This window comes from Cheilinus undulatus, linkage group 9, assembly GCF_018320785.1.
Source record: "Cheilinus undulatus linkage group 9, ASM1832078v1, whole genome shotgun sequence".
Taxonomy (NCBI): domain Eukaryota; kingdom Metazoa; phylum Chordata; class Actinopteri; order Labriformes; family Labridae; genus Cheilinus; species Cheilinus undulatus.
The window spans coordinates 15,303,436-15,328,945 of NC_054873.1; the positions used below are offsets into that span (position 1 = coordinate 15,303,436).

The 25,510-nt window shown below is 37.9% G+C and overlaps 1 protein-coding gene across 1 annotated transcript in view; it reads left to right on the forward strand.

Annotated features, from left to right (window-relative positions):
* srpk2 (SRSF protein kinase 2) overlaps positions 1-25,510 on the forward strand; it is a 122,474-nt gene that overhangs the window by 92,996 nt on the left and 3,968 nt on the right. Inside the window, exons 9-19 of the mRNA XM_041795001.1 lie at positions 2,612-2,637; positions 3,937-4,127; positions 4,225-4,235; positions 9,400-9,443; positions 9,495-9,717; positions 9,916-10,170; positions 13,364-13,464; positions 16,489-16,596; positions 16,717-16,786; positions 19,311-19,403; positions 19,729-19,821. Of these exons, the coding sequence (XP_041650935.1) occupies positions 2,612-2,637; positions 3,937-4,127; positions 4,225-4,235; positions 9,400-9,443; positions 9,495-9,717; positions 9,916-10,170; positions 13,364-13,464; positions 16,489-16,596; positions 16,717-16,786; positions 19,311-19,403; positions 19,729-19,821 (1,215 nt within the window). The remainder of the gene's footprint in view (positions 1-2,611; positions 2,638-3,936; positions 4,128-4,224; positions 4,236-9,399; positions 9,444-9,494; positions 9,718-9,915; positions 10,171-13,363; positions 13,465-16,488; positions 16,597-16,716; positions 16,787-19,310; positions 19,404-19,728; positions 19,822-25,510) is intronic.

Genomic DNA, 25,510 nt, shown 5'->3' on the forward strand with positions numbered 1-25,510 from the left:
CTTTCCTGGACTTATCAGGAAAGCCTGAGTCATGGAGAGAAGCAGCAATAAACCCAGAGCAGAGCAGAGCAGGCATCAGTGACAACAGAACAACACTGGTGAAGTCAGAAGCAGAATAAATGAGAAGCTGGGGTGGAGGAGGGTTGCAAAAGCAGCTTGTAGAGGGAGCAGTAAAGCATGGCCAGGTTAGAGCAGATTATATATGGCAGCATGAGTGCACTTAGCCAATAACTCGCTTAGAGTGAATCAACTGGTCATCAGCTAATGATCTCATCTGATCTCAATTATATAGCAGCGCTCTACTGTGTGGCCTGTATAAACTAATTATTAGTATTTTACTAATGATATATTGTATCATATTGTACCATATCATATTTTATGGTAGCATATTGTATCAAATTGTATGTTTGACCATTTGTCAAACAATTCTTGCCTATAAATCTTTGGCTCCTAATCTGGATTCTGGTCCCCCCTTGGAGGCGATTATCAAAAATCTCAGGGAGGGTATGAGGCTCTGTCTGCTCCCAGGTTGTCAAAATGAGTTCTGCCCATAACAACTGATAATAAAGTCATTAGATACTTTAGACCAGGAGTGTCCAAACCTTCTCCATTGGGGGCCACATACAGAAATATGCAAGGGTGGTACGGCCAATTTATATAACTCACCTCAATATCAAAGTTAGTAAAACCAATCTGATGTTGGTTAAGATATGCTCAGTGATTGGGTATGCTTAAATGGTTAGTTTATGGCTGACAAGGCAAATGGACAATCTTTTAAAGGAATTTGGAGACGCCAATCAGATTTCAGGCAGCCCTAGTCAGCTCTGGCTACCACTGGCCCCGCCCCTGAAACATCATTGGCGCTGCTATTTGCTGCTATTATCCATTAGGGAATTATAAATCAAGACATCTTATTATTGATTGCAAATATTTTTACTATTTATGGTGTCGTCTCAAGTCCTGAAAAACAGCTATAAATCCTTGTCAAAATGTTTGTTTACATTATTAGCATGTAGCACTACTTTGTTTCGAAACTAAGAAATATAATACAGTGTAGCACAAGCTCCATGCTCTATCCACATTAAATTTAATTTAAAGAATTTTGGGGGGGTGATCAAAAATGGGCCTCAGGCCACATTTTGCCCTGGGGCCATAGTTTGAACACCCCTGCTTTCGGCAAAGGTCTCCTACAATGTAAGGATTAAAGGTGCATTGTATAATGTTTAGCAGAACCAACCTGGTAAACATGAATCATAGTGTTGGTGACTAGACTTAACTAAAGAAGTGTTTTATCACCTGAATTAAGGCTGAATGATTTGGGGAAATAATCTAATTGCGTTTTTTTTTTTTTTTTTTTCTTTTTTACCAAATATTGCAATTGCGTTTTAATATGCGATTATTTCTTAAGTTCCTCATCACATGAATTTTCCAACAAAAACAAGTAATAATTCATTCTATACTATAACCAACCCAATATTAGATTAAACTAGGGCTGAACAATTTTGAAAAAATATCTAATTGTGATGATTTTGACTCATTTTGCAAATTGGATATTACCTGTTGTATTAAACGGAATGATAATAGCTATATTATTCTCATATTTAATTAAAAAAATAAACAAAAATTAAGAAACAGGATTTTTTTTGTACACTATTCTAAAAATATGCCAATAGAATGCTTGCATTATATGTAATGCATAACATCTCTGCTGCAAAAAAATTCTAAACTGGTATTTTGACACAACTTTAAGGTTGAAGAAATATTGCACCTTCTGCGATTTGAAATTGCAGCAGGCCATATTGTGATTTAATCTAATTTGCGATCAATTGCCCAGCCCTAACCTGAATACACAAAATTGTTGTCTTTTTTATCAACTTAGGTTGAGCCTTTTATTCATACATAAGGAGGGTCCCCTCTATGGAGTCTGCCATTTCCATCTTTGAATTTTGCATTTTGTTTCTAAAGTACTACAGAAGGGGGAGAATAAAAGAAGCCCTTTTTTTTTTAAAATTCCGTGGATGCCACAGTTATCACCAGAAGTGAACATTGCAATCTAGAATCTGACTGTTAGATGTTGCTAATGTTCCCTAATTTTACACACTGCACCATTAACCAATGAAAAATGTGATGATGTTGACTTTGGGCTGCAGTGTAACTTTGTAAAGGTTGGGAACCACTGGCATAAGTGTACCCCTTTTACCAATAACAGATGTGTGTTAGAAGTATGTTGTAGTCTTTTTAACTGCTTGAGATCTATTCAAACATTTTGCTAATATTAGTTATTTAAATTATGATGTCCAAAATGCTGTGAAGGAGCTACAGTCACAGGCACAAGAATAATCCACTAATAATGTTATGGATATGGGACAAGTAAATAAAGAAGTGGGTCTGTGTAAGATATTTTCCCTTAATGGTTTAAAATTCTCTGAGTTTACCTGAAGATTCTGTAAGTATCAGGTAAACAAAAGGAGCATGTTTATAACATAATGTTACCTTTTCTTTTTACACAAGTATGATATAGAGCGCAGTTTGAACTCTGCTGTGTGGCGATAAAAAAGATGTTTGTGACACTCTCAAGTGTCTGATTGTTGTTTTTCTCTCTGTCTGTCAGTTAGCACAGCCCCCCAGCTCAAACCGGTGAGTACAACAGATGTGAGTATGAAATGAGAGCAACGCACACACACTCAAACATAAACACACAGACACCAAGTCAGAAACAAGGTGGAATTAAACACCGACTTTGTCCAGAATTAATCAAAAGTTCACTCATATAACTCTACAGTTCCGTTCACCTCATTTCCAATGACTTCATTTATCCATTAGGAGCTTTTGTGCATTTATGTGAAAGCATCATTGCATACAAGTCCACTTAAAGAACAGAACAGCATAAGAGCAAATGTCACACATATCCACATACAACACAATAGCACAATCAAAAGTGCTTAGTGCGTGAAGCTTGGAAGATCAACAATAAGTAATGCTAAAATGATAACATGGGTTACAATGCAATGTCCCATTAGAATTAAACTTGTAAAAACATGTTAAAAGTCTTTTTAAGTCTTAGATAATGTCAGGAAGTTGTAAAAAGTGCAGTGTTAAAATAATCTGGCACACCAGCTGGAAAATAAAAAAAGATGTTGAAACTTGTTTGGATACCGCAGGAATGAAAACACAAGTCCTAGTCACATTATATTGGGTAATTCCTTGCCTCTAATTACCAAAAATTTCAGGCACTTTCCTGCACTGTTTAAACTGCACAGATACAGTCCATCTGTAATGTTTCAGTACAAAAACATTGCCAACTAATCTCTGCAGTATAGGCAGAGCTTTCTGTACTCTTTGGGGTGGCTTTTAGTTTAAAATAGGCCCATCGATATGACATTTTTTAATTTCTTTAATGGCTGCTTTATTATACTATTGATAACTGATCATTTTTGGTGCCACATTATAAAACACCATAACACAATTTTGATTATTTCAATGTCTCAAAATTTTGACAACCTCCCTGTGCATGGAACTTTGCATAAAGCATCTTATTTTCTAAATTTAGCCCACTTTAAAAGCAGCAGGATGATAGAAGCAAGAAATTTAATTCTGAAATGACCCAATTTATCAAATCACTTCTTACTTTGCAGTTATTGTAAATTGTAAGTTCATTCAAAGCACTGAAGTCCCCTTTAACCTGAAAACAGAGTGATGATCCTATAAACAAGTTATTTATATGTTTGATCCCTTTGTTTAGCTACAACAATTAAAATTACAAATCCAAATACTTCAAGACGTACAGTTTATATTTGAGAGCAACAAGATTTGTGCAGTAGAATTATTGGAAATCCAACATCCAAAGTAGAAACACAACTTTTATCTTCTGTTTCATTTGTGTCTTTGCCTCCGTTTGACCCTCTCGTCCCCTCTCCTGTGTCTTTTTTATCCCAGGTGGGAAAAATCTCCAAAAACAAGAAGAAGAAGCTGAAGAAGAAGCAGAAGAGACAGGCAGAACTGCTGGAGAGGCGGATGCTGGAGATCGAAGCCCTGGAGAGAGAGGCCGAGAGGAGGGAGGAGAGAGCCAAAGAAGGGGGGGAGAAAGGGGACCATGAACACAACCCACCCTCACCTCTGAAGAAGACGTCGCCGCCAATAGGCCCCAGCATGGCGCTCGGAGAGAGTGACGATGATGATGACGATGAGGAGGATGATGAGGAGGAGGAGGGAGGAGAGAGGGAGAGGCCTATCAGGTTGACAAATCATACTTGTGAGTACTGTGGAGTTTTCCTTGGGATAAGTGCTGTTCTTCTGGTTTGTGTTAGACATATGCTTAATAATCATACAAACTGTAAAAAGTATTTTTTAGTCATTTTCAAGATCAATCATGGTCAATATGTTTTTGCTTTTAATTCCAAGTGAACACAGATTTCTACAAAGTAATGTCAGTTACATAAAAATATGTATTGTAAAATAAGTCACTGCATAAATATTCACCTTCTCAAGTCAGTATTAGTAGACACCTCTAGCTGTAATCAGAGCACTGCGTCTGTGTGGATAGGTCTCAATCAGGCTTGAAAATCTGAACAATGCAATTTTACTTCTTTCTTCTTTGCAAAACTGCTCCAGCTCTGTCAGGTTGCACAGGGATCTTTTCAAGTCCAGCCAAAAATTTTCTATTGGATTGAGGTCTGGGCTTTGACTCGGCCATTCCACAACATTCCCCTTGTTGTCGTTAAACCATTTCCGTGTAGCTTTCGCTGTATGCTTTGGGTCAATGTCTTGCTGAAAAAGAAATCTTCTTCCAAGCTGTAGTTCTCTTGCAGACTTAATAAGACTGTCCTCGAGGATTTTTCTATATTTTGCAGCATCCATTTTACCCTCTACCTTTGCAAGCCTTCCAGGACCAGCTGCTGAGAAGCATCCCCACTGCATGATGCTGCCACCACTGTGCTTCACATAGTGCTTAAGAGTGGCTTTTCTCACTAGTCATCTTCTTGCATGGTTGCTCAGTTTGTGAGGACGGCCTGATCTAGGCAGATTTACATGTGCCATATTCCCTCCATGTCTTGATGAAGGATTTAACTGAACTCCAGGGGATGTTCAGTGCCTTTGAAATTTGTTTGCATCCATCCCCTGACCTATACTTTTCAATAACCTTTCTTCTGAGTTGCTTGAGTGTTCTTTTGTTTTCATGGTGCAGTGTTATCCATGAATACTGATTGACCAGATACTGGACCTTCCAGACATAGGTGTCTATACTACAATCAATTGAGACACACCCACTGCACCCCATTTCACTAACTGTGGGACTAACAGCACCAATTAGCTGGACCTCGTTTGATTAGGTCACTTTGAAGCGGGTGAATATTTATTAATCGGTTACTGTACCTTACATATTTTTATTCAATTGACCTTACTTTTGTAGAAATCTATTTTTTGCTTTGACTTTAAAGAGATTTTTTTTGTCTTTTTTTGTCAAACCCAAATAATATCGACCATGAATCAATAAAATCCTGATATTATTGGTAAAATCAATCACAGGGTAAAACATCCAAGGGGGTGAATACTTTTTAAAGGTACTGTAATATCATCAAAATTGGATGTCACTGATTATTCCTTTTACCATTAATATGATAAATAGAGCATCATTCATATGATTTAGTTGTTATTGAACATGATCCCTTGGGTTAAAGGTTCCCTCTGGGGTTTTCTTTAAGAACAAATCAAATGTAGCTGGGTGTCACCAATGTTGACTGAATATAGTGATGGGTGCTTCATTTGGAGCCAGAGACAGTGCAATAGAAAAAGTGGAGATTAATACTGACCTCCTGCTCCTAAAACTCAACACTTATCTTACCAAAAACCATAGTAAAGATTCCTCAAGCTGGAACATTCCTTTCCTGCAGCGCTAATCCATTGCACACTGCCCCACTGGAACCAAATAACAAGCCAGTAACTAATGAAAACTAAACTTCTTTGAAAAGCATATTCTTTGACATAAGGCAGTATGAAAGGAACTAGCTGTAACAATAAAACCCACATTTAAGAAAAAATTATTAATCATTATTAGTCTGAGTATGTCCCATCTGTTAACATGGAGAAGGCAGTTTTTATGGTCCAGTCATTAGGGGGAGCTCCAAATGTTTTTGCCTCTATCAGCCATCTTTTTATACAGTTTAAGGTCAACACCAAATCTGCATTTGCATCCTCCTGTGTGTGCACTCACTCCACAGTGCAACTAAAGGTCATAAAGTCTGCAGGGAACCTTTAATATTCATGCAGTGTCACTGTCACACCCCTGGTTTTGTTCCAGCTTTGAACTGCATTTCATACCCATCTCTTTTTTTTTTCTCTGTCCTTCCTGCTGTTGTCTGTGCTGTAGTGTTTTAAACACAGTAAAAAAAGCATCTTAAAATAAATTCATAAATGATCAATAATATTGTTACTTTTGATATGTTTTACAAATATCTGAAACTGACTCCCTTATTTTTGTTAAAGCTTCATATTTTTTCAGTTTTAGGTACCATAAAATCTGGTTAGGGGTTACACTGGTAATTGAGACATAGTCTGTGTCACAGTCTGCTTCAACATGAGTTTGTGATCATCACGGGTGGAATTGGTTTGAACTGGAAGCTGGTGCATTCAGTGGCTGCTGCTAGAGTAGCTATTAGCTTGGATGTAGCTGTAGAAAATCAAACCTCAATGGGACATGGGCATAATAAATGGTCTATCTGGCGTCTATCATCCATCCATCCATAACTGGTTACCATTATTATTTGTTTGTTTGTTTGTTAAATGCAATGACCCACTTCTTTTAAGTGAAATAAATACTTTCACCATTCATTTGCAGGTTTTATCCACATTTATCCCATTCAAAAAACTGTAATAATAAATTTTATTTATAAACCACTTATCAAAAACTCTTATTGCACTATAGTTAAAAAGCCATTACACAACAAAGAAAGTGATTGTAACAGCAGAATAAACAAGCAAGATGACAAACAACTAAGCAGAGGGACAAGAAGACATCAAATCATACATTTAAAGCCATTTTAAAAAGGGGATGTCTTGAGCACTAATTTTAATGTGGAGAAGTTGGCGCAGTCTTGGTTATGTTTAGGTAATGAGTTCCAGAGGGAGGGGGCAGCTATGAAGAAGCCACTGTCCCCCCAGGTTTGGTGCTGGGTTCTAATTGATGGGGAGAGGAGATTGAGGTCTAAAGAGCAGAGGCTACAGGAGGGAGTGTGATGGTGCAGGAGGTCAGCTAGGTAGGGGTTGGCCTGGTGATTGAGGGCTTTATGGGTAAGGTGGAGTGGAGCCAGTGGAGGTTTTGAAGGACAGGGATGATGTGGTCATGGGACAGGTTGTGGATGGCTAGGTGTGCTGCAGATTTCTGGATGTGCAGTTTGTTTAGGAATGTTGAGGATGTACCATAGTGGATGCTATTGCAGTAATCTAGTCTGGATGTGATGAAGACTTGGATTAAGGCTTCAGCTGCAGGGAAGAAGAGTAGTGGAGGGATCCAGGCTATGTTTTTAAGTGCAAGAAGGTGGTTTTAGTGAGTAGGGCGACTAGATGATCAAAGGAGAGGTGACTGTTGAAAGCGATACCAAGGTTGTGGGTGTGAGGGGAGGGAGATAGAGTGGAAGTGTCAGTTTGGAGGCTGAAGTTGTGGATGGATTTGGTGAGTGATTGAGGCTAATGATCATGATTTCAGATTTATTGTAATTTACTGAAAGGAAATCGTTCTTCATTTGTGTTTTTATTTCAGAGAGGCCATTGGTTAAAGTGGAGTGTGTCCGTGGTGATGGAGGTGGTGGATATGTAAAGTTGTATGTCATCAGCATGACAGTGAAAATGAAGGCCATGGTGGCATGATTTTACTGAGGGCGAGTAAGTAGATGATGAATAGAAGGAGACCAAGCACCACACCCCGGGAGGTTACCTTATGGCACTTAATGAAGGCCATAAACTGTAAACTGTTGTTTGTTTGTTTTTTTCATAAAGTCTGATTTGCGTTTTGAGGGTGTGTGGGGGTTAATTTCAAGTCTTGCTGCCGAGAGTTGAGTTATACAACAACTGAGTTCATTTCTTTGTTTTTTTGTTTTTTTGTAATTTTCTATTTATTGGGAGTTGGTACATAACGGCAAACTGTGTCTCATTCACTTGTGTATCCAACATACATGTCTGCCACAAGTCTTGAAGTAATTTATGTAAGATTGAAAAGAAAAAAAAACTTTAACAATATAAACATTAGCTAACCAGCCAAAAAAGAACAACATAAACAATGATTAAAGGAAAGGGAGGGATCATGTTTGCACATGACACACCAATTGAGAACCACTGTTTTAGAGCATTGTATTCTTTTCCTGTAGTCCCAAAATAAATGGTAATGATTCGCATTTTGATGAGTTCATTTCTTATAATTATTTTGATGCAAGATGCTGCTTGCACTTTGGTTGGATTGATGCCGTGTTACAGAGGTTGGTCTTCTAGGCAGGTGACCTTGGTTCAAAGCTGAACTGCGGCCCTTTTCCTGCATCTTAACCCTCAATTTCTTCCCCAAATTTCCTGCGCTAACCACTGCCCTATCCAAAATAAAAGATCTGTATAGTTAGTTGTTATCAAACCAGTATTACAAAACTTAAGAAACCCAATGTTTAACTCAGGTTCTAGAAAACAGATTTTTTTGTGTTTTTATTTCTTGAATTCCACTGTTTTTTGAGTGTTGTGGCCTTTAACAGAACAATGATCCATTTATCACCTTTAGGAAAACCAGCGTTTCTTCATTTCAGTTATGTGCAGGGTAAAGAAAAGGTAACCAAAATATATTTAACTTATCTCGTACTGTACTGAGGTCATCGACAACTCGAGGGTGATTTTCTGAGCCTATAACAGAGCTGCAGCATGAGTAAGTGTGTGAATATGTGCATTCAGGTTCGTGCAGTCTGCCTGTGAATGAATAGGAGGTGGACTGGCTCCAACCATCTGCCCACGCGAGTCCCACTGTGTATGGGAGGCAAGGCTGATTCATAAAAAAAAAAACTGTCTTTCTCTTCACCCTGTGTCTCTTTGACTCTCCTTTTCTCCCTTTTGCTTCCTTCTCTACAATCTTTATTCACTTTTCATGCACTTGTCTTCTCTGCCTACACTGTCCTTGAATGCGCTCGTATCTCCAACCCACCTACTTCCTATCTTAACTGTCTTTTTTTCTCTCAATACAAGGTGCGGCGCCTCCTCAGGAACAGAGCGAGGCTCCTCACATCACTGAAGACGACCCTGAAGAGGAGGTGGAAGAGGAGGAAGAGGAGCTCACGCCTATCGCTGAACAAGACACCCCTATTCCACCTATCACAGAGAAAGGTAAAGAAGACCCAACCCAAGACGAAGTAGAGGACGAGGATGGGGAGGGAGAGGAGGCTGAATCAAAAGGTGCAGAGGATGGAAAGGAAAAAGAGGTAGCAGAGGAGAAGGTAGAGCAGGAGGAGGAGGAAGAGGAGGAGGAAGAGGAGGAGGAGGAGGAGGAGGAGGAAGAAGATGAAGAAGTGGAGGAGGAGGAAAAAGAGACTGAAAAAGAGGAGAAGGAGATAGAGGAGCCAAAGAATGAGAGCAAAACAGATGAGGAGGCAGAGGTAGAGGAAGAGGAGTCAAAAGAGAAGGAACATGAGGATGAGGAGGAGGAAGAGGAGGATGAAGAGGAGGAGGAAGAGGAAGAGGAAGAAGATGAGGATGACGACACAACAGCAGACCTCATCACAGAGAGCACCTCCCCGATCATCCCCAACAACAACAAGAGCGATTCGGTCAAAACCAACGGGCACGTTTTATTGGGATCTGAAGGACTGAAGCCAAACCCTGGCACTCCTCCGCCTCCCTCTCCCACCCCCGAGCCTCTTCTCTGCCCCCTGGTGGAGTCTGAGCTCAGCTACACGGACAGGGACAACTCTCTCAGCTCTGGTTATGAGATGTATAACGGAGAGGTGAGCGAGATGGGACTGACCAATGGCTCCAGTGATCGCCACCGGGGCACTATTCCCATCTTTCCCGACCTGCCCCTGGATCCTGTGCCAGGAAACCCCATTTCTGTTGGAACAGCAGACATTGGTGAAGGACCATCACCCAACAGCCCCACAGCTGACCGCAGTCGCACTGTGTCATCCTCGAGCACAGGGGACACACCCAAAGGTAGAGTATGACTATAATACACCCATTTATTTTCAAAAACAACATTTCACTGGCACATATATTGAAACTTATAAAGGAACCTCAACTTGTTCATCATATAGAGGGCAATTGAATTATCATTGTGTTTCTTGATTATATTTCCTGACTATTTTTACATACTTTTATTGTATTTTTCCCAAATAATAAAGGAGTTGTGGGATTTTCCCACCATTTGAATGAATGGATAGAATGTTTATAGCTGTAATATTCAACCTGCTGCCCCTAAGCTGCATACTGCTCTTATGTGAAAAAAATGTTACAAAAATTGTTTTTAAAGGGAACCATTGCTGTCAAAGATTAGTCATCCTAAGTCCTATCAATCAAATACACCCCCCACCCACAGCTGTATCAACCAAGTCAAGACATGCCATTTAAATCAAATCACTGGTGCACAAACATACGTCACTTCTCTCAAGGAGGAACCTCACCTCCAAGCACACCAGACTGTGAATCAAATTCAGCCAAATCTGGCGTCTTTGATGCTCTTTGAGTTAAACAAACTCCATCAACACTGCTGCTCCTGCAAGACATTCCCCAGATAACAACATGTGACTGGAACCGACCTGGGACACATGTACTCCAGTTTTCAGTCCACATTGGGGAAATGGGTCAGCCTCAGTGGTGTGGACTCTCATGACCATTATGTAACAGTTTTTGACCAGAGCAGGTCTAGATTAATGGAAACCAAGCTAATGTTCAGCCCATTTCTGGTGCGAATGTGTCTGATAGCAAAGAAGTTTAGCCCAGTTCTGACTCTGTGTCAGCTTTGAGCCAAATCTGGTCCGAAAGTCTTTGCTGGATTTTAACTAAAACTTCCCTGATAGCAAAAGTCCTTTGGCTTGGATATGGGCCAGATAAACAGCAAAGACATTGCCCATAGTTCAGAAGTGAGTGGTGGCCAAACCGGGTCCAGGTATGTGAGAGCAGTGTCTGAAACCAGACCTCTACCAAAAAAAATAGTTCATATGGCTCATAGCTGGGCTTCAAAGACAACCTTTATGAGGGTTTTGATTTGGAATTATGGTTCTTATAGGGTCCACGTGTGACTTACAGACCAAACTCCATACCATTCCTAGAACCAAACCTCATTTATACCAAACATTTGATCTGGTCCATATTCAGAAGTAAATGAAGGCCAAATCTGGCCCAAACCATAATTTTATATTTAACTTCAGTATCAGTGATTAGATTTTAAATATTATCACTTCACTGCAAAATAATTGCACAACTTCTTCAACATAAACCATTTTATTTTTACTTCAAAATTTCATGAACTGTACAATACAAAGACAATCAATTTCTGAATCAGTCCATTTCACAGACAGTCTATAAATGCTGTATGTAATATATAAAGAGCAAAACTGTCAGGTTTGAAAAAAGAAAAGGTAAAACAAAAGAGGGCTGAATGCCACAGACACTAAAGTTTATTAAAACAAACCGTGAAAACTCCAAACAAAACCAAAAAAAACATATCTAAAAAGAAATGTAGCATCAAGACAAGGTAATATTTTGATTTTGGTGAGAAATTTGAGTTCAGTTGTTAAGAGAAAGTTCTTTGTTGTTTACAGCCATCGAAAACATTAAGGGAATGGAAATATGACCTTTTTAATTCCTAAAACAAATTACCACTACTAAAGATGAAGAAGAAAAAAGTAAAGGACTTAGATCATTATAAGGCTATCAGTATCATAAATACATTAACATTCCGACCTGAAATTGCACTATTTCTCATCACGCTTTATATTCCTCTATAATGTATATCAGAGGTAGAGGAGGGAACTGTTCTCCAAAGGTATTCCAAAGTGGAGGCTGGTTCAGCTCAGTTGTACTAGGTGCTGTTTGGTGCATGTCTTTCTCTGCTCTCTCTCCATATTTCCTGTCTCTCTTCAGCTGTCCTGTCAAATTAAAGGCAAAAAGTCCTTTATTTTGTCTTTGAATATCTTAAGAATTATCTAAAAAGTATGCACAAACACCTTTTTTCTCAATAATTATTTATATTTATTAGTTGTAAATGACCAAGAGACCCTCCATGATGACAGGACAAAGTGTCTTTGAAAAAACCCTGAGATTGTTAGTTAGTAATGATGCCTTGATTGTTACTGATAATTGATGTTTTTTCATAGTTTGGTGTTTTGAAACTGTAACGTCATCCCATTTTAACTAAGTTCGAGGAAACTTAGAGAAAATGGTCAAAAGCATTGGTTCATTCAACTGAAATAAAAGATGACAGTGCTGCTAGTTTAAAAGTCTGTTAAAGGATTTTGAGCAGTGATATCATGAAATTTCTTTTTGCATAACTTGGGCTGAAATTTCAATAATTTAAAGTTCTTCGCACATGGTCAGTGCTCTGCTTGTTTGTTGGAAAAATATCTAGTGTCACTCACATACTTTGCAGGATTTATCCTCTTTCTCTGACAAATTAATCATAAATCAACTTAACAGTTGAATTTGATTGATACAGACTAAATTTTGGCATAGATCTAGAATTTTGGTCTCTTTTATCAATGTTTGAAAATGTTAATTTAAATTAAAAAATCCCAGTATTTAGCGTTTTTAAGTTGTCCTAACAAATAATTTAATGCAGTGCGATTTTATCCTGCCTTCTTGCCAAGGATCCAGTAAAGAGGACATTTTAGTTAATATATAAATGAGAGTTTTACTTTGATAAAGAAATAGAAAAAGGCAAAAATAATAATTGGAAAGGGTTAATTTAGATCTTAGGTAAGGTAGCTCATCAGCAGAAAACAAATTAACATTACTGTTTTTTTCTAGTTCAAATATTAAAGCCCCCACCCCCCAGTTAGATAATCCAGTTGCTCATTACTTTCCAGTTTCCAGAGATCTCCTCTGGGAATTGTTACTGACTCAACACCACCGTTACTCATCCACCCATTGTGTTATTATTGTTATTAATTACTAGGACTCCTGCTTATTAGCTCCAGGGTCACTTTCGGGGTCATATCTTCAAAGCTCAGCAGAGGATTTTAAACAAACACCACATCAGTGTGATATTAGCTGAACTCTCTGAATACCTCATGAGGACAATCATAAAGTTCCTCTTATTTGGAGTTTACCTGAAGGATCCCTGGTCTATACTGAAGTCTGTTGTTGCTTTAAAGTGTTTTAAGTCTTCTTTTTTCTACTCTATCTCCAGTCAGGGCCAGAGCAGCAGACCTCCTGATCAACCCACTAGACCCACGAAACGCCGACTCTATTCGAGTCAAAATCGCTGATCTTGGAAATGCCTGTTGGGTGGTAAGACTCAGCACTACACAAATTACATGACTTAAACATGTTTTTAATATCAGAGCTAATACATTTTTGCATCTTTGTTATGTAAACACACCAGTGTGAGTCATGCTGAAAAAATGATTTAGCTAACAGATAGTTCCTTTCCTTGTGTTATTTTTAACAGAATAAGTCATGTAGTTGGTAGATGATATAGTTCCAAAAAGCTTTATTCAGGTGTGTGGCTACTCTTTTGAGAACTAGTTTTTTCTTTATTGTCAAGAAAGAAACAATTCCATTGAGATTTTGTGGCGGCCATCTGGATTTATTCTGAGCAATCAATCAAATTTTATATGAGACTGGGTCTGTATGTCATGCTTGAGGCAACTCTGTCAGAAACAGGAACCAGAATAAAAAACACTGGATGTGTCACAAATTATTCTGTCGCTCAGAGTCACAAACACACTGCCTCGGGGCTTAATGTCTGGGTCTACATAGAGAGCTAATTGGGTGTAGAAAAAAAAATATGTTTCTGAAACTATAAAGGTTTTTTTCCTTAGCTAGTAATAATTTTAGTCAAGTTTTTGCCTTTCAATGCCGTGCACCCTGTATCTTGGTAGTCTGGTCAGTGACTTACATTAGTCTAAATGTAGTTTAGTAGGCATACAGTATTTTGGTTTTGATTATTCTGACAAATAATTTTGACAGCTTTACATAATAGCAACACAATTTAGTGACTGATGTCAGACAGCTACTAAAATCCCATTTGGATATTCCCTTTTGAAAATATTTTATTTTCAAAAATTTCCAAAGGTAGCATCTTTAAACACAACCCACTATATTCCTGGGGTGCTACTGTAGATATAATTATGGGTTAAATTTCCAGTGATTTAGCAGACATAGAAACAATGTTTGTCACCATGGCTAACCACAGAGGTTTATCAACAGCGGTGGTTGTTGCAAAATGCATTAACCTCAGTTTTACAAAGACTGCTTCAGATGTTCAACTTAATTGAATTTTAACCCTGAGGCCTCACAAGTGACATTCTAGTCCATTTCAATTTTAATTTTTGAATATTTGTTCCATTTGTAATCCCTGTTACATGGAATTTGATGATGTGTGCATTTTCTCTAAATTAAAATAAAAATTAGACCTCATCCATTAAAACATGCCCATTGTACTCCATGTAATCAAAAAGTGACATTCAGCATGCTAAGGACAAAATGTCCCCATTTACTTCCATCGTAACATTACAGTTTTATCTTGCTATCACCACATAAATCCTGTTCTCTGTTGATTTTTGGCCCAAATAAAGCCAGGGCTCCTACTATTTATATTTTGATAGTTTTCACTGATGGTGCAATTGTTTCCCAAAAGGGCAAATACATGGCATTTTACCTGTTCAAATCAATTGTTATTATTAAATGATCTTTTTTTTTAAACAGCACTAAAGCTGATGAACAGTTCTGAGTTAAAGTAGAAAATAAATTGATTCATATTTATTTTAAGGCAGTTTTTGGATGCTGATATTTTTGTCACTTAATCTAACAAGTGGGATGGCTTTTTTCGATTAGACACCATAGAATAATCAGAAATGCATAAAATGAATTTTGCTGTTTATCAGTGACATGCACAAGACTGTCCATGGATAGAGAATCTCATTTTGCATAAAATATGTGAAAATAATGCCATTTTTGTGTTATTCACAAATAAAACCTGTCACATTTGGCATGTAAACTGGGATTTAAAGGGTTAAATCAATTGAAGTGACGAGATAGTTGATTTCTATAAACAGGACTGAAGCTGATGAAAAGATCTGAGTATGTTAAAGTGGACAATGACATTAATTTATATCAGTGTTATAACCATTGCTCTGTGTTTACATTTTTGTCACTTAACAGTTTACAAGGAACTTTTTGTAACTGGAGCTTGAGGGTTAGGTTAGGTTAAAAGACATATCTTCTAAAATGTCCTTGCAGAGTTCTGGTACCTGCTGCACAGTTGGTGGTTGTATCAATCAACCAATCAAAGCAGATCTCAAGGTTTAAAGAGCCATGTTTTTAAGAGATACATTTTGTTTTTTTTTTCCTTTATTCACAGAGAAGAAAAGTGAATAGAGTCAGAAACAGATGAGAGAGTTGGGGTGAGACATGTGGGAAAAGAGCCATAGGCTGGTCTTGAATCTGGGTGGCCCACGTACATGGGGCGTAACCTTACCGCTAGGCCACCCTGCGCCCAAAGAGCAGTGTTTTAACATGCTTTAGGTGTCTGACAGCATCAGGGACTGGATTCTTTAGAATTTTATGTTGAATTTTTAACAACCTTAAGAAGTGACCTACGTGAATCATGATATACTTATGAGAATATTCAACCAAGTTTGTTTTGAAATAGTGGTGAGCCATGCCAGCTGTTTGTGTTTTTGTGCAGACTGTATAGGTACTTTAAAATCCCACGCACCGCTATCCACCAACTAACAGTAAATGACACTGAAAGAATAAAAGACAGGCATGTGAAATGCTAAGGCTCTCTGTTAGTCTCTCTGTCTGCTATAATGTATGTAAGGTCATTTCTTAGCTGCTTCAACAAACGCAACCAACTTTAATACTATATAAATACTGATATGGAGTTAACAAAGCTGGCTAAATATGCTACTGCCCCATGTCTAAGGCCATTCTTCATGTTGTTCTCCCATCCCTTAATAGAGATTAGAAGGCATGGGAATAACTACATTATGCCATTTGAGGTGTAACAGGTGACTTTCACTTATTTAGATTTCAGAATTGCTCTAACAATTAGGATTAACATCTTTTTTATATGAAAAAAACACTGGTTTCCTCATTCATTGGCAGAAGGTACTGGAATTTACCCAAGGTATCACAGGGGTGAGGAATAAGATGGATAGATGATCTTGTATTTAAAAGGGTAAACATGAGCAAAAGAAAAAGGTACTTGGATTTGACTCTATTTCTATGATTTGGTTGATGGTATGTTTTTGGTAGATGGCACATAAAAGCGCACAGTAAGCCTCTCATGTCCTCTCTTCTCTTCAGCACAAGCACTTTACAGAGGATATCCAGACGAGACAGTATCGTTCCATTGAAGTCCTGATAGGAGCTGGTTACAGCACTCCTGCAGACATCTGGAGCACTGCCTGCATGGTGAGCAGATCTCATGCACGTATAGAGGGCATGACATACATATTGTATATATGGGACTTTCTTTTATTTATACTCAGTCAGTATAGACTCTGGTACAGATCTCTGTTTTATCTCTTGCAGGCCTTTGAACTGGCGACTGGAGATTACTTGTTTGAGCCTCACTCTGGAGAAGACTACTCCCGTGATGAGGGTGAGTGTTAAAATCTCAGACATTTGATTTCCAAAAATAGAAATGGAGGAAACTTGTCGCTTTAAAATATTCCACAAGGCTTTCACAGCTAATGTTGTATTATGTGACAGAAGGCTTTTTAGTAGTTGACTTGAAGAAGAATCAGTAGAAATACAAAACCACTGTGTTATTAATGTTTTTGATTGTTTGATTTGATTTATTTTATATGAAAATGTGTGTTTGTGTGCTATTTAGCCCCACTGTGTTTCAAACAAATCCTCCATTGTTCAGATGCATTGCTGATGAAAATGCATTACAAAATCAAGATTGCATTCACTGAATTACTAATCAAGTTGACTTGATTTTCCACAATCACAGTAGTTATTGTGGATAACATTTACCACAATCACAGCACTGTTTTTTAGAAGAAATTAGACAATTTAAACTTTTTACCTTTTGCTTATCTTATCTTACCTTGCCTAATGCAAGGTGTATAGACGTTGGTGTATTTTAAATGTTTCTAGCTCTATGAATTATTTCCAAATCATCCTGAGTCCCTGGACCTGGTTTATGTGTCCCGCTAATATTGTCCCTTAGTTTGCCCCCCTTTTGAAATATTTTGATAGTAAAGAAAATTTGAGGACAAGTATATTTCTACTAAGCAATTGTGTTTCATTTTGTAATCTTACATCTGTGATTGTGATTAAATCAATAGGAATTGAATAAAAATAAAGGCACAATAGTTACATCTAAATGAAAAAAGGGAATTAAATTATTTAAGAAATTTCTTGTAACAGATAGATATTATAAGCACATTTTAAGTTTAAGTTTTTTTCATTAAGAATTGCCTCCAAAAGTAAATCTGAACAATGGATTAGATTGTGTTGTAAAAATGGCCTAAAGTGAGCTTACTTAAAACTACAGCCAACCCTCTCCCCAGAATCCCCCTTTCACTGTCAACTGTAAATCCTGTCCTTTAATTCTGCTGCTATGCCTCCACTCATCTCACCTTTACCTGGAATGTTCTAACACTTCTGTATAGATACACATTTTCTCAACATCTGAAATTGTCTCAAATAATACAAATTTTACCACACACTGTTTATTGAAACAGTAACTTTTGAGACATTTGAATCAGTGGTGATGCTTTATCGCTCGTCTCGACTCTACTCGATTTTATATTTCTATTAAAGATCATACCTGGTGCCTGTTACTTTTTTGTCAAGGTTTATCTTTGGCAAGGTCCAAGACAAGCTGAGCAGATACTAAGATGTGACATCAAGATCTGACCCTCAAGTGGGGGTCGACTGTTTTGATTATTCAAGGCTGATACAAATGCCATTTCTTACTAGTTAGGTCGGGACCCCTTTGTCAAAAACACACGTTTTGCAGTTATAGAAAATCTGCCAAATACTGGTCCAGATATTTGGTCAGTCTGATAATTGGTTGTCCTTACAGCCAATTATGGAGTGTTCAGAATGTTGTCGTCGTTAGGAGTGGGATGTCCCACATGGAAATGAGACGCTTCTAGTCATGAGCTTTGTAATGCTGAGTGACTCCACAACGATGCTGTATTTTCTAAAGCATTTTGTCCTGCTGCTTTTAGCCATCGAGAACATTATTTCCTTGATGTCCTTCATTATTTTATGTTTAATCTTGTAGCAGCTGCACTTTGATGAACTACCAAAGTTTCTAGTGTAAAGAAAACCAAGTGTCTGAGGTCGAATCGAGCTGAGTTGTCGAGCAGTTACCACATACAGAAATGCACCATAACTTTGTCATGTAACTAATGTGTATCTTTATGTGGGTCCCTTTATGAAGCAATTCCAACCCTCTCTTTGCATTTAGACTCCCGTTATTAAACCTACCCATTCACCTTAGACTGTATCATTCTAAACTAAACCACTTCCAATCATGCATCCTCATGCTCACCTCAGATATTAATTTATCATCCCCTCTGATCTTTAAACTCACCAGCTCATGTCATTTTTCTGCATGTGTGACTCACACGAAACCTTATATTGCATGTGTTGCACAGGCAGAAAGCCATCAGGGTATTGTGATATTAATGTGCTTGGAGACGCCTTTGAATTCCTTTCATTTAGACCAAATTGATAATGGAGTTTTGATTTCTATTTCACTGAATTTAAAGTCTGAATGCATGTTTTTTGATTCTGACACTGATCATTTTCATTTCATCATCACTACTGTGGAGGCACAGCTCACTAACAGGTTTTTCTCCTTTACTCTCTGTGACTGTCTCTTTTTCCTTCTTCCCCCCATCCTCTCTTTTTGCTCCTTTGTGATCTCTTTCCCCCCATCAATTCCTGTTCCTTTTCTTCTTACCCACAATCCACCCTTTTCCTCTTCCTTGTCTTCACCCCTTCTCTCCCATTTCCTCCCTTGTTTCTTTTTTTTTTTTTGTTATACTCTCCCCTTCCCACTTTTCCTTCTTGTTATATCCTTTCTCCCCATTTTCTTCCCTTGTTTTTTGGTTTTCCTTTTTCCTCCTTCCCTACCTTCCTCCACCCTCTCTCCTCCATAGACCACATAGCCCACATCATAGAGCTGCTGGGCTGTATTCCGAGGCACTTTGCACTCTCCGGAAAATATTCCCGGGAGTTCTTCAACAGAAGAGGTAGCGCTGGTCAGAGAGCTGGAGGGAATGGGACACACTGATGTCTGAAGTGGGCTAGAATGGACACTAGCAGACAGTCTGAGAACTTTATTTGGACTAAATCGTGTCTTAAATTGGGTGTGTTAATTAAACAGTGTCTAAAAAAAGAAAAAACATGTAAATAATGTTTACGTGCATGGATCCCCAGCAGGTTTCCATTTGAGATTGTGTCCATGCAGTACGCTGGATCAGCAGTGTGTTTCAGTCCCGTACAGCCAAAGGTGTTGATGTGTGTGCATGCTGTAATGCCTGTTCCCTCTGTGATGTATGTGGTGGTGGTGGGCAGACCACATCGCTCTGATCATGGAGCTCCTTGGGAAGGTTCCACGCAAAGTGGTCGCTGCCGGGAAGTACAGCCGAGAGTTTTTCTCCAAGAAAGGTAAACGACACCGTGGGTAGTGTTGTTAGGGCTGGACAGGTCGGGTTTAGGTAAAGCTACAGTGTGGATAACAGGGTCTGTGTTTATTAAACTTGTGATACTGCTTACATATGTTAAATTCAGACCAGAAAGTTTAAAAGATCAATTTAGTTTTCAAGTACAACAAAAATACACCTTAAAAGTTGGGCTGAGTGTTCATTTCCTGTAAGAATTTGTTTATATTTAATGATATCACCATACTGATGCAGGGGCTTTGAAGTTCAGATTTAGAGTCACTTTATTCAAAACTGCATATTCAAAATAAAAGCAAACGATAACCAAAGCTACAAGTGTAAAAAAAAATCACAGAGGAATGATTTGATATCAACAAATATCAAGAAAAAATAGAAAATCAGCTTCCTAAAAACATCTATTAGAATAAAAAAGCCAAAACTGGGATTGGCTTATCAAAGAATATACTTTATCATAGTGAATGAACTCTTTTATTACTTTTTCAAAACTCTCTTTATATATTTTAAGACGCCATTGCATCCTTAAATTTCTAACCAGCTGCTTTTGTGGTAGTAATGTTCCAAAAATAAGTAAATTCTTATTGAGCAAAAGATAGTGCGTTTTAAATGTTTAGACAAAACAGGGAATTATGCTTTTGTTTAGAATATTGTATGTGAGGAGCATTTATGTTAATAAATTTATTGGTTTTAATCAGCAAAAACTGACGGCAAGCTCTTGCACACTGTCTAAATTGCTTGAATTCATTGGCAACATTTGGAAAGTGGGCGAGACTGGAAAGAAGTGAGGATTTATTTTCCTTGTCATCAGTCACATCCACTTTCCAAATGTTGTAAACATATTTGTGCAAGTAAGACATTGCTTTTTGAGATGATTGATTATTAAAAGTAGGCCTATATAAATTAGTGTTTAATCTTCTGTACATATATATTTATTTATCTTTAATTAAGAACAGTGTTCTGATTGTGGAGGTTGGGGGTCACAAGACACTGAGTGGGGGTCTCCAGATGCCTTGAAAAAATATTTTTAAATGATTTCAAGTTGTATATTTTACAATTTTTATAAGAATATATGCATAAAATTAGTTGATTGTAAAATAAAAACATGGTCATTTGGTGATATTTATGCTGAAATTAAAGTCATGTTTGAAAATCCTCAAAATGTATGTCTGTACACAAAATGTATTGAATGTGCACAGCTGGGTTCAACTATGCTTCAACCACGTCCAGGTACAGTGGGGGTCCCTGGTGTCTGGCACCCTCATTTGGGGGGTCTCGGGCTGAAAAGTTTTCATACCTGAACAGAGAGACAGGACAAAACAAACAAAGCACATCCAATCTGTACAGGACACGCTTATGTACATCTTCTGTTACTGCATTTTCCTGAGACAGCATGGAGATTTTATAATTTTTGAAGGAATGTCTTTGTTATCTTAGGAAGGCTTTTTTATACAAAGAAAAGTATATAAATAAGTAGTTATCTTGAAACAAATACTGAAATTTACTTGTCAGCATAGAAAAACCTAAAAATAATACACGTTTGGATTTCCTATATGTCCACTTTGGGTTTCTGCCACAGTTACCACAATAAGCAAGCAATGCAGTCTAGAATCTGACAGTAAGATGTGGCTAATATCCCAATTTTACAAACTGCAACTTTAAAAAATAATGGAGATTTCATAGTTTCAAATACAGTATTCTAGAGTAGGAATTCACAACTTTTCAGCCTGTGACCCTCAAATTAACCCCTGCTATAACCACCATCGTCCATCGTCCACCTTGAAGGTGGTTAAAGCAGACAGAAAAGAATAGATTAAGAGAGTTTTTGAAAATACTACGCACATTTAAGCGCAAATCTCTCTGAAAAACTATGTTTTTTTAAACTAAACTCAATTTGAGGATTTTTTTTTTCCAATTGTGGATAAATTGTGCCACTTTATTCATTTTAAATTTTGTGTTTTTGGAAAACACCTTGTAACCCCCTTGGTGTTTCACAACCCCTATTTTGGGAACCCCTGTTTTAGAGTGTAGACCATTTTGAGAATTCATTTTACAGAAATTACAGTGTAGGAGCAATTTTAGTAGTTAAAAAAAATTTGAGAGTCTAGGACTGGGATTTTTTTGCCATGGTATTAAAGGGGTATCAATATCATCAGACTCTTACTAGGGTCATATTAATGTTTAGAATAATGGTATAGGGATGACCATCTGTACTGTATTAACAGAGAACAGATAGAAAGGTTTACATTGTGTAAAAAAACATGATTTTTGGTCCATGTTGTCCAGCCCTAGAGTAGACTATGACAAAATAAATATATGTACAGTAGTGGAGTCAGATGTCTGGCAGTCTATTTTTAGAAATAGCAGCAAATTAAATGTAGCAAAGTTTAATCAAACTATATATTGTTTTGTAAGAGAAGCTAATAAAAAGTTTTGTCATAGCCGAGGCCAAAACACAGAACACGAAGTCTAGTCCTCTCTGAATGTGAGGTCTTAAAAATGTCCTCTGTGTGTCTGGTAAGTGTATGGATCTGTGATTGGTACAGCTGATAACCCCTGCAGCCTCACATTTGTTCTCTTTTCCCCTCCTCCTGATCTCCTTCCCTTTCTGCTCATTTATTCTTCATAATGTGTCATGAGACCTGAATATTCAGCCTTTGATGTTGTCTCTATCTGCGCTCCGAGCCTGCACTTGATGTCTCAATGTTCTCTCTTTTATCTCATGGCGCTCTGTTAATCTGTTCTGACTTTCTCGCTCTGTCTCTCTGGGCTCCTCCTGTCTGCTGTGCTCGTTACTACCCTCTTTTCTTCCTCCGGTTTTACTGAAGGGGAAAGTAGAAACACTGATTAGAGTCTAAAAAATTTGAATGAAAGTCCTAAAGATTGTAAAAAACACATTTTTTTGAGAGTCGTAATGCTCCAAAAACAGCTGTAACTCTTAACAAACAGCTTCCTTTTCCCATCTTCCCATCTGAGCTGCATGATCATTAATCTTTCTCTATTACTTTTCTCTTTTCTGTCAGCCTCATGCTCCCAGCCAATCATTTTCTTCCTCTCGTAAATGATGAACACCTTCCTCTCCTCGTCTGTTTCCATTAAATTTTCACTTTCTCTCCTGTCGGCTGCTCTTGTGGGTTTCAGTCAAAACTGCAGGTTGCCACTCACATTGTGACAGTACATCGCTTATCAGCTCATTTGAGTCTCAGAGCTCATGAGGAAAATCAGCTGCTGTGGTGTTTGGCTGAAGCCTGCAGAATCATTGCTCCCCTTTCTTATGGTATTTACACAGCAGCCATTTTTCTCTGGCATACGTTTGAGGTGAGAAAGGCAATACTCTGTTTTTATGATAAAAATGCTGTTTAAGGGTTACAAGGCATTAAAGCATCCTTGATCAGCACCTGAAAAGACAATGGGAAGCAAAAACTTTGCCATGTATCAAATTGTATTATCATTTTTCATAACAGGTGACTAATCCGGACATTAAGGGAAATGCTTATTTTTCTGTAAAGCCAGGAAAATCAGGCACTTTGTGTACATTAAAACAGAGTGCCAACTTTTTACACAAGTCTCTGTTGTAGCCAAAACAAGATGTCAACTGTTCTTTGCCACTGGGTTGGTTAGCCAGCACAAACCTGTTTAACTATTAAAGTTAGCTTAAGATCAAATGCTAAAGTTTGCTATTGTCTTATCTTATCATGTCTTAGTGCTGGGAAAACGTATTTTAATATTAGACAAAGATAACCCGAGTAAACACAATTTGCAGTTTTTAAATGAGAACGGATGAGAAATAAAGTCATTGATATCCATCACTCTGGAAAGGATTGCAAAGCCATTTCCAAGGCTTTGGAACTCCAGTGAATCAAGGTAAGAGCCATTATCCACAAACTTAGAAAACTTGAAACATTGTTGAGCCTTCCCAGGAGTGGCTGGCCTACCAAAATACTCCAAAAGCACATCGATGACTCATTCCAGGAGGTCACAAAAGAACCTAGAACTACATCTTAAGACCTGCAGGTCTCACTTGGCTCAGTTAAGGTCAGTGTTCATGGTTAAACAATAAGAAAGACACTGGGGGAAAAAATGGCATACATGGGAGAGCTCCAAGGTGAAAACCACTGCTGACCAAAAAAGAACACAAAAAATATCTTGATGCTCTCCAAGACTTCTGGGAAATATCCTGTGGACTGACGAGACAAAAATAGAACTTTTTGGAAGGTGTGCGTACTGTAACACCAGACATAAAACTAACCAAGCATTTCATATACAGAACATTGTGTTAACAGTCAAACGCGGTGGTGGTAGTGCGATGTTCTGGGGCTGCTTTGCTGCTTTATTAGTTCCTGGATCACTTGCTGTAATTGATGGAACCATAAATTCTAAAAATCTTGAAGGAGAATTACTAGCCATTGGTTCATGACCCTAAGCTCAAGCGCACCTGGGTTATGCAGCAGGAAAAAGATCCGAAACACACCAGCAAGTCTCCCCCTGAATCAAGTCAAAGACTGGACTTAAACCTGATGGAGATGGTACAGCATGACCTCAGACAGACAAACCTTCCAATGTGACAGAATTAAACAATCCTGCAAAGAAGAGTGAGCCACAGTTCTTTCACAGCCACGTGAAAGACTCATTGCCACTAATAGCAAATCTTTGCTTGCAGTTGGTATTAGGTTTAGGGGCCAATTACTTTTTCAAATAGAGCTAAGTATGTTATAATGGCTTGATTTTCAGTAATTCAATCATCACTTTAAACAGCATTTGTAATAATTTGGGTTATCTTTCTCTAATATAAAATATGTTTGATGATCTGAAACATTTAAGTGTAACAACTATGCAGAAAAAAGGAATCAGGAAAGGGGCAAATACTTTTCACAGCACTGTACAAAGAAATATTTAGTTTCTGAGTCGTTTTTCTACTCATTGTCAGTTACTCATTATGTTTTAACGTTGGGATAATAATTTGCATTATTCCCATTGTTTATGGGATTTTCAAAATTTGAACACTGGGGTACAAAAAAAAAATCCTAGCCTGAGCGTGACATAAGAGGAAATGACTGCTATGTAAATATGGTCGATGGCGTCTGATTAAAAAGTCCCTTCACCCAAATAAGCCTCTAAGAAAAACTGCCTGAAAAAACCTGATATCCCTGGTGTACTAGATTGGAGTGTTGCTGATCAATAGTAGCTTTAATTGTATTTTTATTGGAACAATCGTCATCTGTGACATGTAAAGTTAAAATAAAACTTTATTGATTATTGATAGAGGGAAAAGTCTGGCATTGGAGCGACTCAAGACAAAAGAGAAGGTGATAAGATAGAACAAAATTTGAATGGGAGTAGGTTATAGATAAAATCGAATAAGAGGAGCAGAGAAATCAGCCATTAAAAACTTTACATCCAAATGTTTCTGTTTGCACCAGTGTTTGTTTGGCACTGTGAAGTGATAGAAATGTCTGTCACCTATTAAAACCATTCTGTCTTTTTTAATAATGACACCACACTCCCTTACATAACAGTGTCCATCTGTAGTTTTGGCCCTGCTATTATTTGATATCCAGTCAAAGCGGAAACAAAAATTTGTGTCGTCTCCCACCTCTACTTCGGACCATCTGCACACTTCATTACTAATGCTTTTAAAAGCTACTGTCTACAAAAGAATTAGTATCTGTGTCTGAACACTG